This window comes from Gambusia affinis, linkage group LG16 (genome assembly GCF_019740435.1).
Source record: "Gambusia affinis linkage group LG16, SWU_Gaff_1.0, whole genome shotgun sequence".
Classification (NCBI taxonomy): Eukaryota; Metazoa; Chordata; class Actinopteri; order Cyprinodontiformes; family Poeciliidae; genus Gambusia; species Gambusia affinis.
The window spans coordinates 9,696,133-9,721,388 of NC_057883.1; the positions used below are offsets into that span (position 1 = coordinate 9,696,133).

At 39.3% G+C, this 25,256-nt stretch overlaps 1 protein-coding gene across 1 annotated transcript; it reads left to right on the forward strand.

Annotated features, from left to right (window-relative positions):
* Positions 1 to 6,209: 6,209 nt before the first annotated feature.
* LOC122846490 (protein FAM163A-like) lies at positions 6,210 to 24,568 on the forward strand. Its single transcript, XM_044143500.1, has 4 exons — positions 6,210 to 6,532; positions 7,110 to 7,162; positions 19,261 to 19,375; positions 21,104 to 24,568. Exons 3-4 carry the CDS (start codon positions 19,283 to 19,285, stop codon positions 21,473 to 21,475), a joined length of 465 nt encoding a protein of 154 aa, XP_043999435.1. The 5' UTR covers positions 6,210 to 6,532; positions 7,110 to 7,162; positions 19,261 to 19,282; the 3' UTR covers positions 21,476 to 24,568.
* Positions 24,569 to 25,256: the final 688 nt, after the last annotated feature.

Consider the following 25,256-nt stretch of genomic DNA (forward strand, 5'->3'; position numbering starts at 1 on the left):
TCTCTGTTTTTTTTTTGTCTCTCACCACTGTGGCCATTTCCTCAAGGGCCAAAACGTAGAAACCGCCATCGATTTTAACTGACAAAGAAAATTCTGCTCTTTCTGGCCCTGCAGCACTTTAAAGAAAGATTTACCCAGCAAAAAATACTCGACTTTATCGTTTTATATACAATCCCATCAGAAAAAAAATATTACAACAAATGTTTAAAATTTCCATCTGTGGAGAATGATGAGGCTTCTAAGGAATTTCTGATTACATACAGGGTTGCAAACCATGTTTTTCCACAATATCTGCGGTGCTTGATCTGAACTCAAAGTTTTCTTCAATAGTCCCAGAATAATAACATCCGGTTGCAACCTAACTCTATTAGCTTATTATTCTTTTTAGGACGATATCTGAATGTGGATATTGAGTAGAAATGTTCATTTCTGACACATTCAAGTAAGGTAAACAAACAATTAAAACCTTTTTTAACATTTAACTTTAAAAAAATTTGAATTCCTGGAAAGAAGCCCCCATAACATCAAAGACATACATCAGGACAAACCCCTTTTAAACTCCTGAGCAATAGTGTACGCAGCATTTTGAAGGTTTCAACCTTAATAATTCAGTCTCTGACGGTAACAGCCAGGGTGAACCCCATTGTGAGCTTGAAAGAGTCTGAGAAAGACTGCAGCTTGATCGTCTGGAAAGGGATTTAAAGAGCTCTCAAAATCCCCCTTTTGTCATTTGGAGAGTAGTTTATGTGCGGAGAACATTCACAACATCGGCAAGTTCACCTGAAATGACCGCAAGATGTTAATAGGAATGCCTCCATAACACAGGAGCAGGTGCTCCCCACTGTTTATAAGAGGGTGTTTGATTGTAAAGTTAGAAAGAGACTTCACAAGTTTAACTTTTAAGGGCGAAAGCGTGTCCAGTTAAAGGACCAGCTGTGACAGAACAGGACGTGTCGGTCTGGCCTGATCACCATCATGTGTTCTACAACGTATCAGAGGGTGGTAAAGGAAGTGGTAGACCATCTGGGAAGAAAAAGGAAGAAATCTCCAGCAGAACTGGACCATTTCAATATGAGAGTGCCCCCTAAACCTACCAATAAACCCACCAATAAACCCACCAAGGACTGGCTGAGAATTAAGAAATGGAAAGTCCCAGATCTGGATCTCATTGAAATGATGTGAGAGCAAAACAAGCAAAAACCCTTTAAAGTATGTTGTTAACTTTTGGTTTAATGGGCTAAATGTATTCAAAACCCTTCTTTTTCAAGAGATAAATCACCTTAAATGTTAATTTGAACATTTCGTTTGAAAGAGCAGAATAAATAACGGGGTGCCAGGTGAGAAATAAACTGCAAGTCTTCAAAGGAAACTACAGCATTTTCACATATCCATATGTCGGCGAGTTATTTTCGTTTTTGTTGTCTTGGTTCGGTTTATTAGCGAAGCTGAAATATGCAGCTGCTGCTGCGCCTCACTTGTGCGCCTACGCAGACGGCAGCGAAGCAGTGACGGAGCTCACCGGATGAGAACAGTCATGATCGTGGTCTTTGAGGCATGCAGCCGTGTCACTAGTTGTTGAGCGCCTGAACGTGAACTCGGGCGGAGCTGTCTGCAGTAGCTGGTCCTGCTAACGGAGCTCTTGTGTGTTTGTCCCACAGTGTTGTTTTCAAGCTGTGTTTCCCGTCAGAAGCTGTTTGGTCTCCTCGTATGCTAGAAGGAAGCCCATCTCAAATGCATGCGGACAAGCTTGCCCATGAATCAGAGAAGATTAGATTTGTTCACCGGATGGACACACACACACACACACACACACATGTTTTTGTGGCTATCTTTGTAAGGACTTTCCATTGACTTCCATTCATTTCTACAGCCTAAACCTAACCCTTACTCTAGCCCTAACCCTATCCATTGCATACCTAACCCTAAACAAAACTCAAATCATACCTTAGTCCTAAACCTGACCCCTGAGCCAAAAACAGCGTTTCCCCTTGTGGGGACCAGGCTTCGGTCCCCAAAGGGGAAGTGAGTCCCCACAACGTAGCATGTGTCAGAAAAATGGTCCCCACAAGGTGTGACGAACAGACTCACATGCATACTTTTTTCACCCCTTGTAAACTTCCTACTGCTACACTGTCATTCCTGTTGTCTTTCTAATTTCATCTGAGGAACCCTGCCAAGGCTGTAATGAACTCGAGTCATGAGAGGCCGCCGTGGAAGGCTGTGATGTGCAGCAGGGAAGCAAAAAAAGCAACAAGAAGGGAAGGCACAGACAGTGTTAAAGAGAAAGAGGGCAAGCCAGGTTAACGCGACTCGTTTCTGTGACTTGTGTTTGTGTCCCTCCGTGAGCCGTACGCAATGTTGTCCAGGTTTTTAAATTAATCAGTGCGGCAGGGCGGATCATCTAAGCTGGTGTAATGTGTCGACTCCTTTATTCAATTTGAGCAGTAATCTTAGCGCTCCCCACTGGCGCTGCCTTCATCAGCCCCCCCGCTACAAAACTAGCTTCGCTTAGCCAGACAGAGCCAGAGAACTGCTACAGGGATGAGTCATTAACAGGATGTGGGTAATACTTAAATAAGGGAAGCCATGCAGACTAAATCATTATATTATTACGGTCAAGAAGGACTTTGTTTGCATGAGCAGTTTGAGCTCTATTTGGAGTTAAGTAGATGGGGACAGTGCTACTATCTTTTATTGTAAGGGCCATTAACCAGGATTACAAGTATTACTGCTAATGTGATTTTTACATTTTTTGCCCCTTTTTAAATTCTGACCTACGACTGAAGCGCTCCATTAGGCCTCTTTCACACTACCCTGCATAGATCATCATAGCAGATTTGGAAAATTTTATTTTATCGTAAAATCAATTAACATCCAAGTGCATCCTTGGTACTGGAGACATTGGGAACTCCCTGCTATTTTCTTGACCATCCGACCACAATGTCACCATGGGCTTCACATTGAACGGAGGCGTTTCATGTCATTCTACCAATTTCTTCTGTAAATATAATGTGAGGTTTCTGCACGTCCACCGTCTCATTCAGCCTTCCCTGTAAAGGAGAGCTGTCACTCGATGATTTATTTTGCAAAAGACAAGACATTACTCTGACTTGATTTGGCAAAGCAGAAGCCAATCCGCACTGATCTTAATTACTTAGAATTTGAGTCTGCATGCTGTCGACCAATCCTATCCCTGCTCCTGCCAGCCATTCTATGAAAGAGTTGGGCTTGTTACAGGATTTCCTCTTTAGCAGCGAGACGAGAACAAAATTTCTTAGAAAATTGGATGATTTTCTAAGAAAGTGAGTGAGTGACTGTGGGACAGCGATCAAACTGTTCTCAGAAAACTAAACTGCATACAGTTAGTTATGTACCATGGAGTATTTGAACTTTTGCAACATTCAGGTAGCTAATACAGTTGAACATTAAGGTAAGAGTTCAGTGCTTTCTAACAAGGTCACACCATGAACATTTTTTAGCAGCTTATATACAGGAGAAAATGTTTTCTTGTTCAGCAGCAGCAGCAGCAGTGGCCATTTTTCCAAATTAATGTTACTGTGGAAAAGTTTCTTTGAAAAGGGCAAAAGGGCACATGAATAAATCCACAGCCTGTTATTTTTTATTTTTTTATCCAGGCGATCAAACCAGTGTCCAATTTTTTGGAGTCCTGATGCAATAATTCAAAAATCATATTATTAATCCAATGGGCCCACTGCTTCTGTCTCTCCCTCCTACTAAACTACTTGTTTAACTTTCTGTATTTAGAAAGTTACAGGTTATGTAATGAGGAAGGCCGCATGTAGTTTATTCACAGCAACGTCGCCTGATTGCAAATGTCATACGTTAGACCGTTTACAATATTGGCTTAATCGATGGAGAGATAATGGAGGAATGGCCCACGCCGGAGCATGAAATGGCTTTCTAGTCAATTATCTAATTAAAATTGAGCTCTGGATAAACAGTGTGCTTACTGCATACTGAGCAGCAATAACGCCTCACCGTTTTATCCAGTTTCAAAACAAAGCTGTGAGAATTAACTCAAAGCCTGTTCCTGCTACATTAATTGTAAATTGTTCAAATCTTTGCACGTAGACCGAAAGGCAAAAATAGTTTTTAAACACTTTTCAGGACCCCCGGATCATGCTGCTGTATGCAGACTTGGTTCTTTTTCTGCCCTTTGCATTAATAGGAAAACATAGGTTTCCACTGAGTGAGATATCCAGGGTATATATCTCTTAGAGCCAGACATCCCTCGACTCAGCAGCACTTTGCTAAATGATCGTGAGACCTTCCCAGGCCAGAAGGGATTTAGAAACCCTTTTTTATAAAAAATATCACATTTGCATGACATTGAATTGATAAATTGTGTCAGGCTACATCAGCTCTGGAGCAGACTGGCCTTTAGAAATACCAGGGGATTTTCTGAGTGGACTGCAGTATGAATAGGCCAGTAACCTGTGTGTTATTAAAATAAGTAGAAAAAGCTGCACAGCATTGAGTGAGTTGAACATTTAGCAGCCAAGTGTGGGGTAAAAGTGATGCTATTTTTATTTTTATTTTTGAGTGGCTCTGGTGTGCTATGTGGTTTCACTTACTTCAACCTTGGAGCGAATAGAGCTCCTTTACTATGGTGATACTGAAATACAAACCAGGGCAGAAAGTAATTACTAATTGGATAATGGGGCAAACCGTGGTACCTTAAAATTGAGAGATTTAAAGAAAGCAGCTCTACTAAAGTGAGCTGTAGCTCTTAACATCACTGACAAACACTGACTTCCTTTAAATCTGGACTAAAAACCCACCTGTTTATAGAGTTGTGTTTGAAACATAATCAGTTACGAATTTAACGGTTGGTTGACTTTGTGCTTTTGTCTTTTTTATGATGCAAAGCATTTTGAAATGCCTTGCTGCTGAAATGTGCGATCCAAATAAAATTTGATTTGACTGATTTGATGTTGGTGGTGCTGCTACTTCTGCTAGCAGGAGGGGGAATAATAAGTCAGATAAAAGACTCTGAGGGTTAATTACTTTGGATCAGACAGCAGAGATAACAGTAAAATAAGCTAATGAACCCAAAAAAAGCTTCTTCAGTGATTTCCAGAAGAGCCTAAAGACTAAGTAATATACATTACCTTAAGAGCATATCAATACAGAGTATTTTTTATTTTCCAAGTCCAAATTTTCTTTTGTGCCATCCATCAAACATCACTGTGGAGAAATTGAACCCACTCCCTTCTGGATAATTATTTTTTACTTCAGCAAAGCTGGAGAGGTTTCTTCCATGAACAGCAATTTAAGGTCCTACTTCACCATCACAGCTGGATCAAATCCAGATTCAGACTTTCTCAAAAGATCCTTGTTTTTGAGCCACTCAAATGGACTTGCTGGATCGGATTCAAGTTTTTATTCATTTAGTGACGTTGTCCAGGTCCTGAAACAGCAACGCATCCCCAGACCGTCACACTACCACCATGTTTGACGGTGGGTAAAATATGTTTTTCGAAATGCTCACTAAAAGGACGTAACAAACTGTACTTCCTGAAGAAGTTTTTTCCATTAGCGGATCATGGCTCTCAATGTGGTTCAATGGAGTCCAAAGGTTTAAGAAAGGACCTCAGAACCTTTTTCATCTGGACAGATGTCAGGCACTTTGTTTGTTTGGTTTTTTTTACCTTCACCTACGTTTATTTATATTGGAGTGTGATTTCTTGCTTTTCAAGATTAGCCTACTTCATGTTGACATAAAGGTTATACGGGTCTGAATGAAGTTGTGCAGGATGTGGCAAAGGAAATCCACTATCCAAATAAATATTGTTCAAATTTAGCATAAAACATTGGGGTAACTGTAGTTTTACATTGGGTCAGACTGGTTTGAAAATATAATATTCCAAGACAGCCATGGCACTTTGAACTCCATTTCTGCAATAATGTAGTTCAAAGTGATACACGTCATAAACCATCTATGAAACAAGCAATGACTATTACACTTTGAGAAACATTACATTTTATCAAATGTCATCAAAATCAATAAACAGCAAATATATTGATCAATGTATTATTAAATGAAATCCTAGTTTGTAATTTTTTTTAATTTACTCATCTAAATTGGGATCACTCAGAAGTGACACAGTCGTTACCCTGAGTGTTTCTGTTAATCCCGCCCCACCGGGACCACTCGGCGGCAGTGGGTGTCAAACCTCCCCCTCTCCACCGAGGACGCAGCCATGCCGAGCTGTGACGCTCCGCAGCCGGGCTGCTGCTGCTCCTGGCGCCTCGCCTCGTCCGTCTCCAGCTCCTCGCGCTCAGGGGAGCTGCCATGAGATCTCCTCCCGCTCCTGCTCACCGGCATCTGGCTGCTAGAAGACGCGCGGGAAGCGGGACTAACCAGCCGCAGATCATGACTTCATAGGTTTCTGGTTCGGAAAACGGATAACGGGCATCTCTAATTGCGCTGACCGGTGCTGGGGTCGAGATCTCTGGACCCGGAACCCGTCAGTCAAACAGGTTGTCGGGGTGTTCTTCCCTCTGAAAGGTAAGGCTTTCAATTGATCCGAATGAATTCCTAATTAGGTTAAAATGGGCTTAATGAGGGCTGCGTAACTGACCTGGCAACCTGTTCAAACTACTTTCAAATGCGATTAATTCAGCAAAACTATCATTTAAAGTGACTTTTACTGTAATTATAAGACTACAAGGTCAGTGGAATTATTACAGTTTATTTTGATATTTTATATGTATAAAAAACGAAAATAAAAGTAGAAAATTCTTCTTTAATTAAAGCACACACTAGTAGTGTATGTATTAGTTAGTTACAAACCCTCTTGATGAGTAAATGGCACCAGATATATCGTTATTATTATTATTATTACATAAACTGACATAGTAAATGTGTAAGAGGAGGACGGGTAAGTGCAGAGCCTGATAAATGAGACGAAAGTGATAAATGAAGGGATGCAGTCCCCCATCCTAACGAAGACAGATCAGTTTTGTGACTCTCTGCCCTCACCTTGGCTCAGTCCGGCTCATCTACTCTGGCTGCTGGGGGCGGAGGCGTCTCCTGACATAACGGCTGAATGTGAGCTCATCCCTCTTTCTTTCCCCCCCCACAGGGGTCTTCGGGGCACAGCCGAGGATGCTATCCCCCAGATGGTGACTTCGAAAGGTAGAGTTTGTCGGTGGCATGAGTGATGTCTCGTTCGAATGCGTTCACAAAGTTGCAGGTGCAAACTGGACAGATGAACCCATGTTGTTTTTGAAAGGGAAGGGGCTTCTTCTTCTTCGCTCGTACGTCAGCTGAGGTCTAAACATCTGATTTTGGTTTTTCTTGGCACAAAAGCAAACCCAAACTAGAACTGCAAGCAGTTGTTATGGGTTCCTCGCCAGAGCCGGCAGGTCATCATCTCGCCTTTCTCTCTTTCCTGCAGGATTTGTCCTCCCGTGCTCTGGCAGCAGGTGTCTCTGTCCCGAACCCAGTGGAGCTGGATCTGTTCCTCTCCTCACACACCCAGCTTAGTGCTCTCAGCGGCAGATGAGGCGGAAAAAGTCCAGATTTTACCACCAGGCTAAATTGCCCCTGTGATGGAAAAATATTGTTCAAGGAACAATACTTGAATAATTGAAGCCGCAGGCTTTAAATTTTGCAGGGAGGAATTCTCTGTGATTTCCAGCGCAAAGTTGGCCACCTCAACAAAATATTCATATTACTATTTCAGAATGGCTATATCAGGCATTGCCGTCGTCTCTTGCTCTCTCTTTCCGTCTGTGTGTTTCCTGTGTCCCAGCTGTCGCTGGTTGTAAAGTCATCTCATCGTGTCTTTTTTCCTGAAAGGAACAAACTTAACTTTCATCAATAACTTTTAGAGGTAAGAAAGCTCGATTTTGGGGATTTTGTTTCTTTTTGAAAATGGATAACAAAAGTGTTTTGCCCTTCTTAAAAACAGAACGGAAACATTTAGTCCATCGTTTCTGCCACTTACTCACATGTGTCTTGACAATTTTCTCCTCCATTTCATGCATATAAACAAATCATTTTATACCTACAGGGTTCCTCTTAAGTCTATAAATGTCTGGCAAAGTTTGGAAAACAAAAGATGCAAAAAAAAATAATTTTTTTTTCAGACTTTATTCTCTATTACATTGTCCAAATGTTGAGTTCTTCATTCTATCCTATCCTTATTTTGCCCTCTCTTCTTTATTCCCTTGTTTCATTCCTTATTCTCTTTCTTATTTCCTGCCTTTCTTCCTGTCACGTGTCATTCTCTCCTCTGTTCTTCTCTTTCTTTCCTCTTTCTGTGTTCTCTTTCTCGTTTATTTCCTTGCATCCTTCCTTCCTTAAAGCCCCTTAAAGTTTTTTGTTCTTTTTTTTAAAAACTGAAAAGCGAGAAGAATTGAGATAATTGGAAATCTTTGGAAAAGTCCGGAATGTTTAAAGGGAAAACGTAAAGGAACTTTGCAGACAGTTATTTGTTTTTCCTGGTTGGGTTTCTGAAGAATTATGGGGATTAATTCAAATACAAAACATACAAATTTTAAGCATATTTATTTTGAATGTTCCTTTCTTCTTTTTGTATTCAAAGAATTAAGAGAAAAAAACTAGCAAAGCTTTAGAAAATGGGAAAGAGCTGAAATGACCAGCACCCAAACCAGCTGCGTAGACTTGAAATTAGTTGTATTATTCAGGTGGTTATTGTGTTGGATTCTGCACCTTTTTCCATCCTGTGCTTGTTTTTTTAGTGTCCTCCAATGTCTTTGATGTTTCCAAGTGGCAAAATGTTTCTTATATGTGTAAATCCAGTAGCATTTGTTCATCCAGCTGACTGTCAACGTGCAGCAACATGTGGGGGAAGGACAGTTCCTCATTTCTCCATTCACTAAGCATCTATTTAAGAGAACTGCTTGACAGAGAATGAAGTTTAAAGCTGCTTGGCATCAGATCACTTCTTTCCTCCAAGGCCACCAAGAGAGTCACCACAAACACTTTCACATCTAGTATCACCTACATAATTACTTCATAATGCAAATGGATTGGCTTCTTGCTGTGTAAGTCATCGCCTTTCGACTCTTTGCACATTTTTACTCTGACATAGGTTGGCTCCTTCGTTCACATTTCAGCTGCACCGCAGATCGTATATTCCCATATGTCTTTTCTGAGCTGTAGCTCACCTGCATCTTGAAAAAATAATCTTCTTTCCAGCTGCTAACATGAACAGCAACTCATCCGTGACAGAAAAACTGTCGCAGACTGAAAAGTGGCGTATAGAAAACGCCCGCTTGGCTGACTTATTATTCTTGTTTTTGAGATTACTTATTGCCTTCTCCAATTGCTATCAGGACTCTGCTTTGTAGTTTAGGAGAGCTGTCTGCAACAACATGCTTCGTGCACCCGCCAAAACCTTTATTTGTTTTTTCTTTTGAAAAAGTAAAATACATACATATATTTCATTTTTGCATGCTCAACTACAAACTAAGCTTGTAATATTTCAATGAAATGAGCAAAATGGGCTTTTGTTGAAAGCCCATTTTGAATGCGTTGTAAGTCTTTGACGGTTCCAGGTTATTTGTTTGTTTTTTTTGTTTGTTTTTTTTTTTTGTTCTGATTGTTTGGGGGTCAATTTTTTTCAGTTATTTGTTTAATAAAAATTGTCGGCTTTTAGCAACAAATATGGGGGCTATGCCACTGTTTTTGTCAAAATTGCTTGCTGTATGTGGTCAAGTTTAGTGAACTGATGCAACCAGATGTGCTTTTGAGTAATAGTCATAGATGTTCATGGTCAGACTCGTGATAAAATGAATAAAACTTCTTTAAATTACCTCCAAGTCCTGCATGGTTTTACAAAATGATTCAAGAGTGTTCATATATGAAATAAAAGTAGCAATAAAATAGGTCAACAGGAAAAAACTAACCCAGAGCTGCTACCAACGATGATTTTGATTGTTGACTAAATTACTAATACTTTGCACAGTTTGCTGAATAAGTCCACAATTATTTCAATCCATCTCTATTTCCTGCTGGATCACCTCCTGTTCTTAGTGCTGGATTATATTTCACCACATCTGTTCATGTCTGCGGATGAAGGCAGGAATATAATTATTGCATAATTAGGCATTGTAACGTAAAACAAGGATTGCTTGTACTTAAGTACAAAGCTTTACTTAAGCTTATGTAGTCAAACTTACTACAGATGCCTTAAAACACAGTTTGTGGTCTGTAAAAATCTTTATTTTTGGTGGCAAAAATGCAGGGTTTGATTCAGCATCTATTTTGTGAAGCACTCCGGTTCCTCCTGTAGCAAAAATAGCCCCACATTATCACACTTCCTCTGCCGTTCTCCCACGTTTTGATGGTCCCTGAGCACTTTATCAACCTGTAATTTGATTAAATGTTTGTTTTGGAGTAATTTTCCAGCCCATGTTGGTATTTCATTGCAAATAATGACATTCTCTTCCCAACTTCAGCCAGTATCTTCTCTATTTTCGTTTTTTCATCCTGTCTTTTATCCGAGACACAGAACCAGATCCTTCTTAATTTTCTGTCATATTATTTAAGACGTAGTGGATCGCTGATTTCTGTACTTTTGCGAGGCTAATAGAGATGACACTTTCCATATTTAATAAGCTAATGCGGTATCTCTTCCGACCTTTCTCTCAGCAGGAGTTTGAACAAATTTTGTACCTGAATGTCAGAATATTCCCATGCGTCTCCGAGTTTCCTAATTAAACTTTCATTTCAAAGCTTCTGTAATTTCCATGGCTCACCGAGGGATCATCTGGGAGAAGAAGCGTCTAATTTCAGAACACAAATCAGCATCCCACATAAAATGTATCAGAGAAGATATTTTTTTATATTTTTTTTTTTTTTTTACTTCTACCCCCTCACTGTTTGATTCATTTGTGGCTGTGTGTGTGTGTGTGTGTGTGTGTGTGTGTGAGCTGCATGTGAGGTCTTGCGCATGCAGCTGACTGCTGCAAGGATTGTTTCATTTCCCACAGAGAAAACGAATTAAATTATGACACCTTTCTGTGCTGCCTCTCATCTGCTGCTTTTCACTCTGTCGAGGGATGACAAAGCCGCTAAATATAGGTCCACAAGTGGAGTGTGAAACCTCTCCACCTCGCTCTGCGTTCGTGTGGGTATATGGCAGCTGAAAACAAGAGGCTGTCGTGGCAACCTGAACAAAGGTTTGATCGCCTCACAACGCAACGCGACGTGTGCGTTTTTGGAGTAAAAGAGCAAAAAGAGCCAAAAAAAAGGGGTCGTTTTAATTCAATACATTTACTCGTGTGGTGGCGCGGAGAGAGAGAGAGAGAAAGGACTGGAACAATAAAAGCAACGGATTCCCTAGCAGGAAGAGGACAATCGCATTAAAAATGATTGCAGAAACAAATGCGTAACCCTTTGCGTTAGCTGCAGTGATGACACAGAAAGAGGTTTATTTCATTGTAGTTTCAAATAGTAATTATCCCCAAATTACACAGCGAGTGGATTCAATTCATCTGCTGTAACACTAACCCAGAGAGCCAGACATACCCAAGGCTCCTTTAATTATTTCGGAGAGCACTAGTTATTTATTCAATTTAGTAATTAGTTTTTATAAATGATTAAGAACTTAATTAGACTTCAAAGGGCAATAGATCCAATGCATTCAGTTCTTAACACAGACAATTCATGTAGTTGTTTTTGTGAAAAAAAGATTATTAAATACATAAGTGAAAAAGTATTCCACTCCATTGTATATTTCTCTTCTTATGCTTTTATGTTTCAGCTCAGCAACCAAGCTCGAGTTGATAGAGGGGAAAAAAAGCTTTCAAAATTAATTTGGTCCTGTATGGAAAAAGTTCCACTTTTTTCCCCACCAGATTTTTAGTATTTTTGGAAAACTCTTGGAGAAAATCAAGACGTTTCTGCCAAATGTGAGGTGGGACTTTGTGTCCTTTTTGGCCAGCAGTGACCTTGAAATCCCCCCATGCAAACCATTTTTCCAGCCTCTTATTCTTGAACAATACTTTACAGAGGGAGTAGAGGGCTGAAGTGTGTTTCTGTTTTTTTGTGCCTTTCTATTTCTTCCCTCCTGGAGTCATTTTGTTACTTTTTTGTTGCTACTATGAAAGTTAATAATAGTTCTACGTTTCTCCATGTACAGATAATAGTTCTTACTCTGGTTTGCTGGAGTGCAAAAGCCTAGAAACGACATTGCATCCATTTTTCTAGACAGATAGTCATCTTTCTCGTCTGTTTTTGAATGTCTTTGTATTGAAATTTGTTGCATTGTTGTTTGAGATATTTCATCCTTCATATTTTCTGACAGGCTCTGTTGAAGTGATTTCTTGTCTTTTACAGATGTGGTAGTAATGAATGAATCAAAAGTTAATCACGGTTACTTTGTTCACACAGGGCCAAGTTGGTTTGGTTAGCTTCTTTCCCTTAATTAACCAACCATAATTTGAAAATTGATTTTTGGATTTGCACAGGTTTTACATATTTTTAATAGTAAAAGGGAAAGAGTTTAAAGGGTCAGTACCTAAGAGGAGGGAAGGGGGGGGTCCAAAGATTTTTCTATACTTTGGATATTATTACTATTTATTTTATGAACGTGTGCTTTGCAGGTGCTCCACCCTCTATAAAACTCATATGCCCAAATTATTAGTATTATTTTAGGATTTTTATGAATATAGAAATATTCAAGTATTTGAAAATTACATTTACAGTCGTTCTCTTTGGAAACAGATCGACTGTGAATGGTGTTGGCTAGAGCAGTGGTCCCCAAACTTTGTGTTACCGCGGACCGATCAAGACTTGGCAATTTTGCTGCGCCATGAATAACACTTCTGCATGTTGGTGCTCCCGCTAAAGCCTTTTTTTGCTCCAATTTTCCCTTTACGACAATCTTCCAAGGTCATGCAATGTGCGGGGTGTTACGTGGTGGAGTGTTGAATATGCCCGATCTAAAGTCGCGCATATTCAACATTGTCTTGGCCCAATTATCGCAGCCTGTGGGGTTTTTTTTCCCTGACTGGGAGCGAGAACGCAGCCAGTTGAATGTGACAGGTAGCCAATCAGAAAGCGTGGTGACGTAAGAGCGGAGGGGAATCCCAAACAGTTGACATGGCAACTAAGAGTCCGGTGCAGTTTATATGTGGAAATGTTTATTGGGGCCTGCAGCAATGCACAAGTCTGTCACGTTGGACCTTTGAAATGAAGCTTACTGAAAATTTCAAAATAAAAGCCCTGGCAATTTTTACATCTGATAATTGCTCTTTTGAGCATTATTAAACCGATTTAACACAATCACTGTTACACATGGGATTAGTTTGGCCCTTTGAAATGAAATTTACAGAAAATTTCAAAATAAAAGCCTCAAGATCCCCCTCAGGTTAGTGCACCGCCATAGGTGCTACAATAATATTAGCCTGTATTATCTTTACCTCTCAGGTTAGTGCGCAACAAAGCAATGCATTAGCATTTGCACAAATATTAGCATTTCACTTCCTCCCACTATGAGCCTTTTTCCTAACATAAGCATTTTAGATATTTCTTACACATTAGCTATGCTTAATATATTCAGTGGAGGAAGTGAATGTAAGACAACATGCTAGTGATACCCACATGCTACTCACAGAATTCATGCTAACATTAGCATTTTGACTAGTTTTAGGTTATGCATTAATTTTAACATACTGAATGTTGCAGGTCCATGTTAGTTAACATTCTTGTGATTCTCCGCATGCTACTTTGTAATTTATTAGCTAAGCTTAGCATTGATGCTAATTTTTAGCATCAGAACACTGGGTCCAAACCGACTGGCACACTTTGGCAGCCCCCGGTTAAATTTCTTCAGTAATTTTCCAGTTACTATATGCAAAGGTCATTTCTATATATGTTTATTTTATGTGCTTATGTTTAATCAGTTAAAAATGTTAACTACAAAGAAACATAACTCACCTCCAAGTCATCGTGCAGCAAATAGAGCGGCTGCTCCCGCCGTCTTTTATCAAACACCTTTTCTTTTTTATAGCTTAAAATAAGTCCACAAACTATCACTGCTGCTTCTACATCGTCATCCGTGTTTAATTATTCTAAATTCACGTTTGGCATGTTGGGGATTTTACTGGATTTTCTTCTGGAACCGGGATGTTCGTGAGTGGAATCGGTTCGTGTGTGGTGTGTTGCTCCACAGCTACAAAGCAAACTGTAATCAGAATAATAATATATAAATAAATATAAATATATCACTCTGACTAAGAGATGCGCTTTACACTTTTTCATTTTTTTGAATTGATTCGCTTGGATGAATTACCTTTTAGATGATACTCGCATCTATTAAGATGCCAATAAAATCATAAACCTTGAGTGTTTAAATAGATGCATCTCATTGTTTTGACTGCTCAAAGGGAAGACAAACATTATTATAACACCTTTTTATCTGACTCTCAAGCTGAGGAAGACGTGTCTCTTAGAGCCAATCAGCTCATTAAGTCACCCAAACACTAAAAAAAAAATAAAATAAAATGCTAATACAGTTTCTCAATCAAGTATCTGAAGGTTTAATTCTTAGCACATCAACAAATAATTAAATTTCACTGCAAATTAATGCTTTGTGGAGATTACTTAGGGCATGAAAACAGCATAAGTAGCACTCAGAGAGGGAGATTTTATATAATCAAAATATAATTAAATGTTGCTCCTCGGCTGAGAAATCTCTGCCTGTTTTAGTTAATCAAGTTGAACAGTAGACAAACAAAATTGCCTGGTGTTGTAATTACTATAATGGGAGTGTTTAAAATTAATCATTCTGCGTGAGGTGAGCCACATAAATCACTCCAAATTAGTGTCGAAATAATTTGTTTTAGATGCTGATTTAACGGGTTGTCCTCTGCAAGTGCTTTTGTGTAGGTTTTCTGAGCTGAGATGGTTTATGGGTATTTGATGGTTCTCATTTCTAGTAAAATGGAGGGATTCACAGCAGCCACTTGCCAAAGTCTAGATTCCCTATGAGCGTTTTTAAAATTATTTCACATCACAGCTATCAACTTCTACGCGTTTTATTGGGATTTTGAGGGTTAGACCAACACAAAGTGCTGCCAAATTGGGAATTGAAGGAAAAATATATAGAGAAATAAAATGTTCTTTGCAAATAAAAATCTGGAAAGTGTGTACACAGTTTTGTTAGAGAACATTAGTGAAGGGACATTTGAAGTTTGCTCCAGGTGGTTTAGGGAAAAATGTTCATGCTGAGGTTTGTGGCTGTAATATGATGGAATGTGTAGAAGTTAAAGCGCTGTGATTACTTTTGCACTGTGCCTTTCTTGCACACGGGAAACTTTTCCCTATAATCTTGGAACCCGATAAAAATTAGATAAACAAACTGTTAGATAATCTTCTGAGTGTGCTTGCTTTCTCTGTTGGATGTGATTACAGTTTGGATGACTTGATTTTGCTTCTTTTTTTTTTCCAAACTCTTTTTTTCTCATATATTTCTGCCAATCAGAGCTTTTTGTTCAAGACTTGCCTGGATTACGGGGAGGGAAAAAAACACAAGTGTTCAGAATTCAAGCGCGGCTATTTTAAGATGGTTGTGACTAAATTTGTCTCATTTATGAGCCTGGCGTTTTCTCTTCAGAAAATTTCATGATGGGAACTCTCTGCACAACTTTTAGAGGTTATTTTTAATTCAAGCCAATCTGGCTCTATTTGTTCGTACAAATAGAAAGCCATCTCAGGGAAGCAGAGGAAAGCTTAGGATGAGTGGACTGCACTCAAAAGATGCATGGATAAAAGATAAAAACTGTAGTTGATTGCAAATATCTGTCCTAGAAATATAATCTATGTTGGTGGTAAACAACTTCAAGGTTTCTCATTTGGGATGGAAGGCAAAGTAATGCCAACAATGGCAACGTGTTTTTTTTTGTTTTTTGTTTTTTGTTTGGTGGGGAAGGGGGGTTCTGAAGCCGTAACATTGCAACGCAATTCACCAGACCGCATGGATAAATGCTTCGTCAATAGTAACATTTTCTTGGAAGTACATCTAAATAAAAAAGTACTGCTTGGAGCTGTGGAACTGTACAGAACCATTCAGAAAAAAAAGGAGAATATTACCAAAATGTCATTTACTTCAGGAACTTTATCACTAAAATAAACACGATATTGATTAATTACACAGACGTATGAAAGCCTTTATTTCTGTTGCTTCTGATAATTTTCCACTAATAGGCAGGGATGTCAGTAACATAGTAACTCGTTACTTCAGTTTTTGTCTGAAGTCGGCTTTTGGGCTTGGAAATAAGTTGTTTGCGGCTGCTGAAAGTAACTAAAAAAGTTACTTTTAATGTAACTTAGTTACTTTCCAAATCAAGTAATCAATAATCTAACTAAGTTGCTTTTTCAAGGAGTAATCAGTAATCCGATTAAAGTTACTTTTTCAAAGTAACTGTGCCATCGCTGCTTCCAGGTGATGAAAACATGACATTTAAAATGAAAATATTACATCCCACCAATAAAAACAACATTATATAGTAAAAAATTGTGGGTTGAATAATACCTACTTAACAGACACTTTTAATCTATTTTATTGTATTTGTGTCGACTGTTTCCATGACTCATCATACATATGATGTTTTTGCTGAAATGCAACACGAGGTTTGGTTCGCTTGAACTGTTTATTGGCATTAAGAGATTTCACCTTTTGATTTATTGCAACCTGCTTTTCTCAAAACCATAAAAAAAAAAAAAAGAAAGTTCAGTTTTAAATGGCGCCAAATTTAGTCTTTTTCAGGAACAGAAATTTCAGAATCAGTCTCTGTTGAATTCAATAGTTTGGCCTTGTCAGAGTTCGTGTGCTGGACCTGCACTTCAACATGCATATATAACGTGTTCTGTGGGTCACGAGCGCAGCTGGTGCTGATGCATTCAGCATGTTAATCTCAGCAAAAGCTATTCCATTAAGACTAAGCACATATTGTAATTGAAGCTTTTAAATATTCCTAGGCGAAGGTAATTAGCCGCAGGGCATCTCTCTACTTTTGAATTTCATTACAAGCACGTAACTTAAGGCCATATTTAATCTTTTTTAAGTTTTTTTTTTTTTTAGTTGTGTTCAGGCCTGCAGTGGGTTTTGCAGTGTCTTGCTTGAGTGATGTTATTTTTACGACCTTAAGCGTAATGAAGTACTTTTCCTTATTATGAACTCAGAGGGTGTGTAGCTTAAATGCTGACGATAAACTCTATAATTTTTTTAACCGCTCCTGCAAACATAGTTTTATGGGGGATGAGCCAAAACTGATGAATGCAGAGCGGCGGCGGCGGCGTGCTGCAGGTTTGCAGGCATTTGAGAGAAACTGTTAATAAAATGAGTGGGGAAAAAAGTGTGAGGAGCTGACAGTAGTAATATTTTATGTATTTACCTGTAAAACATTACAGCCTTCGCTCAGTGAAAAAATATATTTCATCTACAAAGCAACTCCATGTCCGTTGTAATTTGAGATAGAGGTAGGCGATGTGATTTTAGTTGAGTCACAATATTTTGTGATAACAATAAAAATGACGAGGAGAACTATTTCTAATTTCTTTTTAGATAATTATGACTGTTTCTTCATGGCAACACAATAATAACCTGACAAACACAAATACTGCTCTTGAAAAATATTCCCATTTGTAATACACTTCTTTCAATCAGTCAATTAATCAATCAGTCAAGTTTCATTTGTATAACACCTTTCAGCTACAAAGCATTTTGAAGTGCTTCACATCTTAAAAACACAAACATACAAAGCCGTAGGACACACAGTCAACAACATTACATTAGACATCAGAGTACACATCAGATTGTCTGTTAATGTTTCATGATTATGTTTCAAAAGAAAATCTAAACAGCTGTCCAACCCAAATAATGATCCGACCAGAACACGGTGCGCTAAATCATAAAACATGCCAACTTTAGCTCATCTGCTTTCAATACCTCCTCACTTTGCAGATCATGTTAATAAGGTTTCAGTCCATAATGAAAAACAATAACACTGTAAAGTTTCAAACTTCAGTAGCCACGAAAACCAGCCTCTCATGAAAATGAAGCACCTTCCAAAGACACCTGATGTTTTTTTTGTTTTTTGTTTTTTGTAGGACTTGTTGTTTAGTTTTTGTTTCCTGTTTCATATTATTTTTATTATTATTCAAAGCTGAAGAGACGTTTGTTTGCGTCACTTCGAGGAGCTCGGTTGCCCCTGACCTACAGAAAAACCTCAAATTTTTCCAACACCACTAAGCACAACCAGAATGGAAAAGTTCACGTCACAAGAGTTACCATTAGCGCTGATTGCATAGCTGGGGTGACAGCCGTGGGGGAAGCGAGCTGTAGAGAGCTGAGCTGGTTTTAACTGCAGCTCTGAACATTTCCAGGGAGGATCTGCAGGCGAGATCACAGAAATCTGCAACACTTGTTTCAGACTTTTTATGGTACTTTTTCAGGCAGCTAAGCAGGAAGAAATTTCATTTGTGAAGACATACGACAGCAAAAATCTGAAGAGCTTACCGCAGATGTGTGTGTGTGCTTCTATTGACCTACAGTATATATTTTATTACCAAGACATTAGTGCTGTCTTTGCACAAAAAAAACAATACAGCATCTGTAGATTTTACAGCACATCTAAAATCATCTATCTATGTTTAGATCAGATTAATTCCCATCGAAATATCCAACAATAAATGTACAACATGATTAAAAACAACTTGCAAGTTTGGAAAACTATATAATTCTGACATCAAAATAGGATTCATCTGAAGAAAAGAAAACATTTTCTCACTCGATAGTGAGAGTTTTAGCTTCTAGTCACCAGCTCAAACTCCAGTGAGCGGTTTGTTTTTACTTCAGCTCAGTTCATTTAGACAGCAGCATTTCACAGCTATGACCTCAGAGTGTGTTAAGACGCAGTAAACATTTTGTCAGAGTTCTGTTCGTCTCAGCCAGCAGACTATAGAAACGATCCTCGTGCAATATCAGCACTTCTCCGCAGATTAGCTGGGGGGTTCACTCAGACCTCATCGCTCATATAAACTCATAAAGCGAGGAAAAAGAGAAAAAAAAAATCACCTCTTTTCAGTTACATAACCTGATGTTTACAGCATGCATGCTCCATCATTTACTGGGAATTCAGAAAGCCTTGCTTTCCTGTATGTAGCACAGATACTCTGCTGCAGCAACGTTTTCTGGCTGCTGCTTTTTTCTCCTTTGTCCTCTGACGAGCTCCGTTTCTCTCTGTGTCTCTTCGAAGGGTTGGATGGAGAGCTGGTCGAATGTCAGCGGGAACTGTCGTGATAACCGGAGGAATTCTTGCTGGGGTGATTCTGCTGTGCATCGTAGCAGTTCTCTGTTACTGTAGACTCCAGGTATCGCAGAGTTGCACACAAGTCTGTCTCTCTCACTCTTTAAAAGCAAAAGAGATATTTGAAATTAAAGGGCTATTCTTAAGTTGTTGTTTTATTTATAAAATAAAACTTCTTGGGGAGTTTTTTGGACCTGTAAAAGGTTGGCACTAATAAAAAAAACAAAAAAAAAAACTGCAAATGACATGAAATATTATTTCTGCCTGTTTCAAAAACAAAAAGTTAAAAGTCACCATGAGCAAAATATAGATAAATTTGGATAGTTATGTTAAAACTCTTAAAATAAAACCTTGCTTTGTTGCAGCAACGTAACATTGAAAATTTAAGATAAAGGACAACTTTTGATTTAAATGCCTGTATTACATTTTTGGCTAAGACTCAACAAAGACACATTTTCAATTTTCTGGCATTTTGAACAACCTATAATAACCTGGTTGCTCCCAAACAAGGATCCTACCAGATGCTCTGCTGAGGGGCAACATCTATTATTCCGTATTGTTTGCCGTTTTGGTAGTTTCATGCGTTCGTCATGCCCGCGATTCATAAATTTATACCTGCAGGAAGCCTTAATGGTGCTGTTAATAGTTAAACAGCTACCGGCCCTCGTGTTGTTTGGCATGTTTAATGCTTCACTCTTGTGGGAACGGGAGCTTTACTGACAGTTTTATGCTCCTCGTAAATATCACTGCCGGTCTCTCAGAGGCTCCAACGTGTTTGTGGAGCGAAGCAGCTTTTCTAGCCGCCGCTAACAAAATCCCGTTTGTCTCGAAACAACCCGGCTGAGGTTATTGACCAAAGACGGCGTGTTTTCCCACAAACTTGCCTCTTTACAAGAAGAGTCTAATCCTCCAGCAGCAACTCTTTGTTTTCCTTTTCAATCTCCATGTAAGATGCCGGGTTTTGTGGCAAGGTGAAAATGAATCAGTTTATATCGATTTTGATCTGAAATCAATAATCGATTGTTTATAAAAAATCAATTACTATGATGGTCCCGATATATTTTAAGTAACATACAATGGTTTACTTGCTTGGTTTTCTTGTTCCGTAAGAATAAACTTTATAGATTATTATCTGCCTTATTATTCTGCATTATGTGCAAAGTTGCAACACTAATGTACAAATTAGACGCCCCCATAAAAGAAAAATAAATATATGTATGAACTAAATATTAATGTTATGATTATAAAAGGATTGCTAGAGGTGAGTTTGTTAGTTTTATTTCTTATAGTATTATTTTCTTAGTGAATAAATGTACAAGGTGGAATGTTCACTATTGTTCAGTGTGAGACTGTTACTATAGTAAAATATTATCATTATTTTTTTTTTTTTACTTTTTAGGTATCCTAACCAGATGTATCAACAGTGAACCCATCACAGAAACATTTTTTAAACGAGCCTTTCAATGTGTTTGTGCGTCGTGTTGTACATTAAACACTAAAAGAGGAAAAGAGGACAAAGTGGGGTTATTTCTGAATCTTGTTGCTAAAAATCTTAAATGATTACGTTCATGTTTTCTTCAACACACAAGCTTATCTTCTCCAAGATGAACACGAATGAGCTCATTTCCTACTGTGCCACTTTCTCTTCAACACAGCCGAGTCTCGCTGCGTAAAACATCCTCAGAAAGTCTCTGACTCTCTCTGTCTCTCTCTCTCTCTCTCTGTATGTCTCTCTCTCTCTGTATGTCTCTCTCTCTCACTCTCTCTCTCTCTCGCTGTGGACCTGCACCAGTATTACTGCTGTAAGAAGAACGAGTCCGAGGCGGACGTGGGCTCGGTGGCGGGAGCAGATCCTCTGTCTCACTTCCCCTGCAACGCCTGCAACGCCCTGGCCATGGACGGGACCGACATCACGCCCGTCTCCCTGGACCAGCTGGACTCGGGTTCGCACCACAGCCCCTGCCCCTCGTGTTCGCAGTACCCCGTCCTCACTGGACTCACAGACGACATGCGTAACGGAGGGGAGCGGCTGGGCTTCTACTACGAAAACCCGTCAGCGTCTCTTCCTTTGCCCGTCAACCCACCGACTTTGTCCCCTCTGAGCTACTACAACCCAGCGGACGCCTTCCCTCCCCCGCCGCGCCCCTACAGCACCGACGTCTGACTCTCTCCTCACTGGACTCTTCTTCACACTCATTTACACCTACACTCTTTACTTTACTTGCACAAGCCATTTAGAACAACAACAAAAAAAAGTTCATTTATTAAAACAGGGCACATTTACACCTAGATTATTGCACATTCAGTCACCCACAGACTCAGCCCACTGACAGAGCTCCTGTGTGGGCAACAAAATCATGCAGCAGCTCTCAAACGCTGCAGTAAGGATTTCTTTTCCTCTCCTGTAAAAGGCAGACTGTTCTTCCACAGCTATGGGGCTAAATCACCGGTGACTGCATCAGAGGCAACACCGCTCCACCAGTAAGGATAAACAAGTTTCCAAATCCAAGGATTTGTAATCTGCAATATACAGTAAAAATTCAACCAACATATACAGCATTTGTTTGAAGGTTTATCTATGTTAGTGTGCTGCTGCTAGTCTGAGGGAGCTGAGTGGAGGAGTCGCAGGGGAGGCAGAGTTTTGGAGACTGCGGCCTCCAGGTGGAGCGGTGTGGAAAAGGTGGCGCTCCGGCTCCTCCGAATGACTGCCACTGCAGATTAAAGGATTTCTCAAACATGCATGAAACAATCAAAGCAACACTCCAGGTATATTTTTGATGAGGTAATAACATTATAACATGATGCAAAGCTCAAAAAAAGAAGCCAATTTTACAGAATAACCCCCTTTCAAATAAAACTACATGACTTGCCAAACCTCTGTCAGTCTAGATTAAAGTCACTTTTTAGAAAATATGCTACATGACCAGTAATCTCTGCATAGAGCTGAAGAACATGGGCTTCCCCTGCCGCTAGAGGCGTTTGTGCACATCATCATCAGAAACCTTCTGTACGGGAGCCATGTCTGTGGTTTCTAAATGACATTGCACCAAATTTGTGTAAATAAGGTCGCTTAAGATCGTCGTTAGACCTGATGTGTCACTCTTCTTCTCTCAAACTGAAAGCATGAGTAGTCAAGGAAATTCCTGACTCTCAGTTCAAGCTGAAGTGACTGATGGATTTTTATTTATTTATTTTTTTTTTAACCTCTCGTATCAGCAGGAAGTCACATGGGAACCGAGAGTTAAAATCTGATTAGCAATGGAGGCACATGATCGATCTGTGTTCACGTGTTGCTTTCCTCCACATGGGTTCAGTTTCTGTTTCTCTTTCTCTTTCCGGATGTGAACTCAGACACTCAAAGTGTGAACCCCGCCCTCCCTCAGCCTTCCAGCCTCCTGGACACCAGGGCTAACACTTTTCTACTCGGCGTTATCGTTTGCCAGTAATAGAAACTCACCGCGGAGTTTTGTCCAGAGGTGAAACAGGGAACGGAAAGGGGAGTTTTTATGCAATTTTGTGCATCTTGCAGTTTTGGTTTTTATTATTTTTTTAGTTTTTTTCAGTTAGTTTCAGTCAACAAAGAAAGTCTCACATGTGTTTTAGTTGTGATCTCTATTCTGGTAAATGGAAGGAAGCCAGACTTTTAAGATGGAAAAAGGTTTGTTTCATGGTGTAAAAGTTGGTGGTGCTGTGAGTCTTTTCTTGTTTGCGAACTTTTTATTTTTTATTTTTAAGTGAAAACGAGAAAAAAAAAATCCACCATAAAGTAAGATTGTGTTCTATATTCTAGTGATTTAAAAACGCCATCCTGTCTGCCACGGTACAGTAACGAGATGGAGTGTTATTTCACAGTATACGCCTGAATCGATATATATTTTTGTGAAACTTCTGGTGAATATCATTGTTGCTTTATTTCCTACTCTTCTATTTAATGTTCTCCTTGTATTCCTGTTTTTTTTTTTTGTTGTTGTTGTTGTTGTTCCTGTCAGAAAAATGCGGTACTGTAAGTAGGAACAAGAAATGTCTATTTAGAGATGGACTTTTACATTCCTAAAACATTATGATAAAAGTTGTGCTCAGATAAACAAATATACTACTGCCAAGACTTCTATTTAAGAAACGGTATTTTGTCAGAAACGAGTGATTTGCACAGGTATTCATAGTCCGATAACATCTTCACATTTTGTTACAACTTTCCTGTCCGTTTTGGGGTTTCATGCCGTAGACCAACACAGAGCAGAGTCAAGTTTTGAAAAAAGAGGGGAAAAAAACACTAAGGTTTTACAATTAAAAATGTGAGAAATGTCACATGCATTTTTCATATCCAACTCCAGCCACTCCCATTTTTCTTTAATTGAAAACATCTACCAGTTTTATTCTTCCAAACTTTTTCAGGGTTTTTCTGCCCATTTTTTAAAAATTTTATTTTATTTTTATTGCAAAATAAGTTCAGTTCTGTCAAATTAGGTTGATTACATCAGCCAGCATCAACACCCCCAAAGATTCTCATTTGGATTTAGGTTCAGACTTTGACTGGGCCATTCTAACACATGATTGTTCTTTGATCCATTCCGTTCATTTAGGGCCTTTATCCAGGTGGAAGGTGAAACTTCTTCTCCGGTTTCAAGTGTTTTGCAGCCTCTAAAACGTTTTTCTTCCGGGGTCGCCTCCTGCTCAGCGCCGTTCATTTCCTGATCGACTCTGAGCAGGCAACACCCCAGCATGATGCTGCCACCACCATGTTTCACTGTTGGGTTTCTTCCACACTTCCTGAGTTCAGAGGATTTTACTTCAGGGTGGCAGAGTAAAGGGGAACGAACGCATATAAGCATTGTAAAACACTTGCGTTCGTCTGCTGCACAAAACCTCAACAAAATACAAGAGTGAAAAATTTCCATGTGAATGAATGTGTTTTTTTTTTTTGTTTTTTTTTTTTTAAGGCGCTGGCCTCCTGTTGCATCACATTGTCGACGCAGAGCTTTGCCTCATCAATTTGCTGTTTCAAACACGCTTTTGTTGTTTCCATGATGCAGCACAATGTCATTCCCTTTCTCTGGCAGATGAAGCATCTCTGCTTTTGTTCATGGACTTGCTCTTATTTTCAGATTTCTCTGATTTCTTTTCAGCTGTATTGATGGGTTATCTTTTGGTACGCCCTGTTAGAGCGAGAAAATCCATCACCTATTATTATTATTATTATTATTATTATTATTATTATTATTATTTTGAGGAGAAAATAAATGTTTATATGTCTTCCTTGGCTTTTTTTGTGTGTATATGTGTGTGCATCGTTTTCTACTGTGACTCAGAGGGACTAGACACAATGTGTTGAAGTCACAGATGCATATTTATATACTCAATAAATTGACCACAAAGGGATAAACGTGAAAATAAAACAGACAAAAAAAAACAACAGTAAAGTCAAACACAGAAGTGAAAATCAACAAGAGAAGTGAGACTTTGGGGAAAGAAACAGTGGCTTCCTCCTGGAGAGAAATGACAGACTTCACAGTCAAATGGAGAAATTAAGAGAAACCCACATTGAGGTGGGACTTTGGAGCATGCAGGATCAAAGTGGGGGCTGCGTACAGGTGGAGCGGCTCAGCAGGGACTTCCCTGTTGTTCAGCGTCGCCTTACCTGCTGGGCCTGTTTGCTCTCCGGTCTGGTTGCTCAGCCCATGACAATAATAGAGCTACTGCATCAACACCCCCTGGGAAAAATATCACAGATGCCACATCATTTCCTTCTTACACGCACGGCAGGTTTGACTTGACAAGTCTGGCAGGTTCTCACGGCATCATGTCAGAGTGTGAATAAAAGGGGGGGGGGGACAAAGTGCATGTGAAAAATAACAAAAATATAATGTTTCCTCCTTAGAACTATTTGAATGATTTTTAAACCGTTTAACTCGGCTAAATGGACGTTTGCAGGCCGTAAACAGCTG

Excerpts from the sequence above, each read along its gene's own strand:
- LOC122846490 (XM_044143500.1), top strand. The coding sequence starts at position 19,283 with ATGTCAGCGGGAACTGTCGTGATAACCGGAGGAATTCTTGCTGGGGTG. Across the intron at positions 19,376-21,103 it reads TCTGTTACTGTAGACTCCAG|TATTACTGCTGTAAGAAGAA; the intron begins GTATCGCAGAGT and ends GACCTGCACCAG.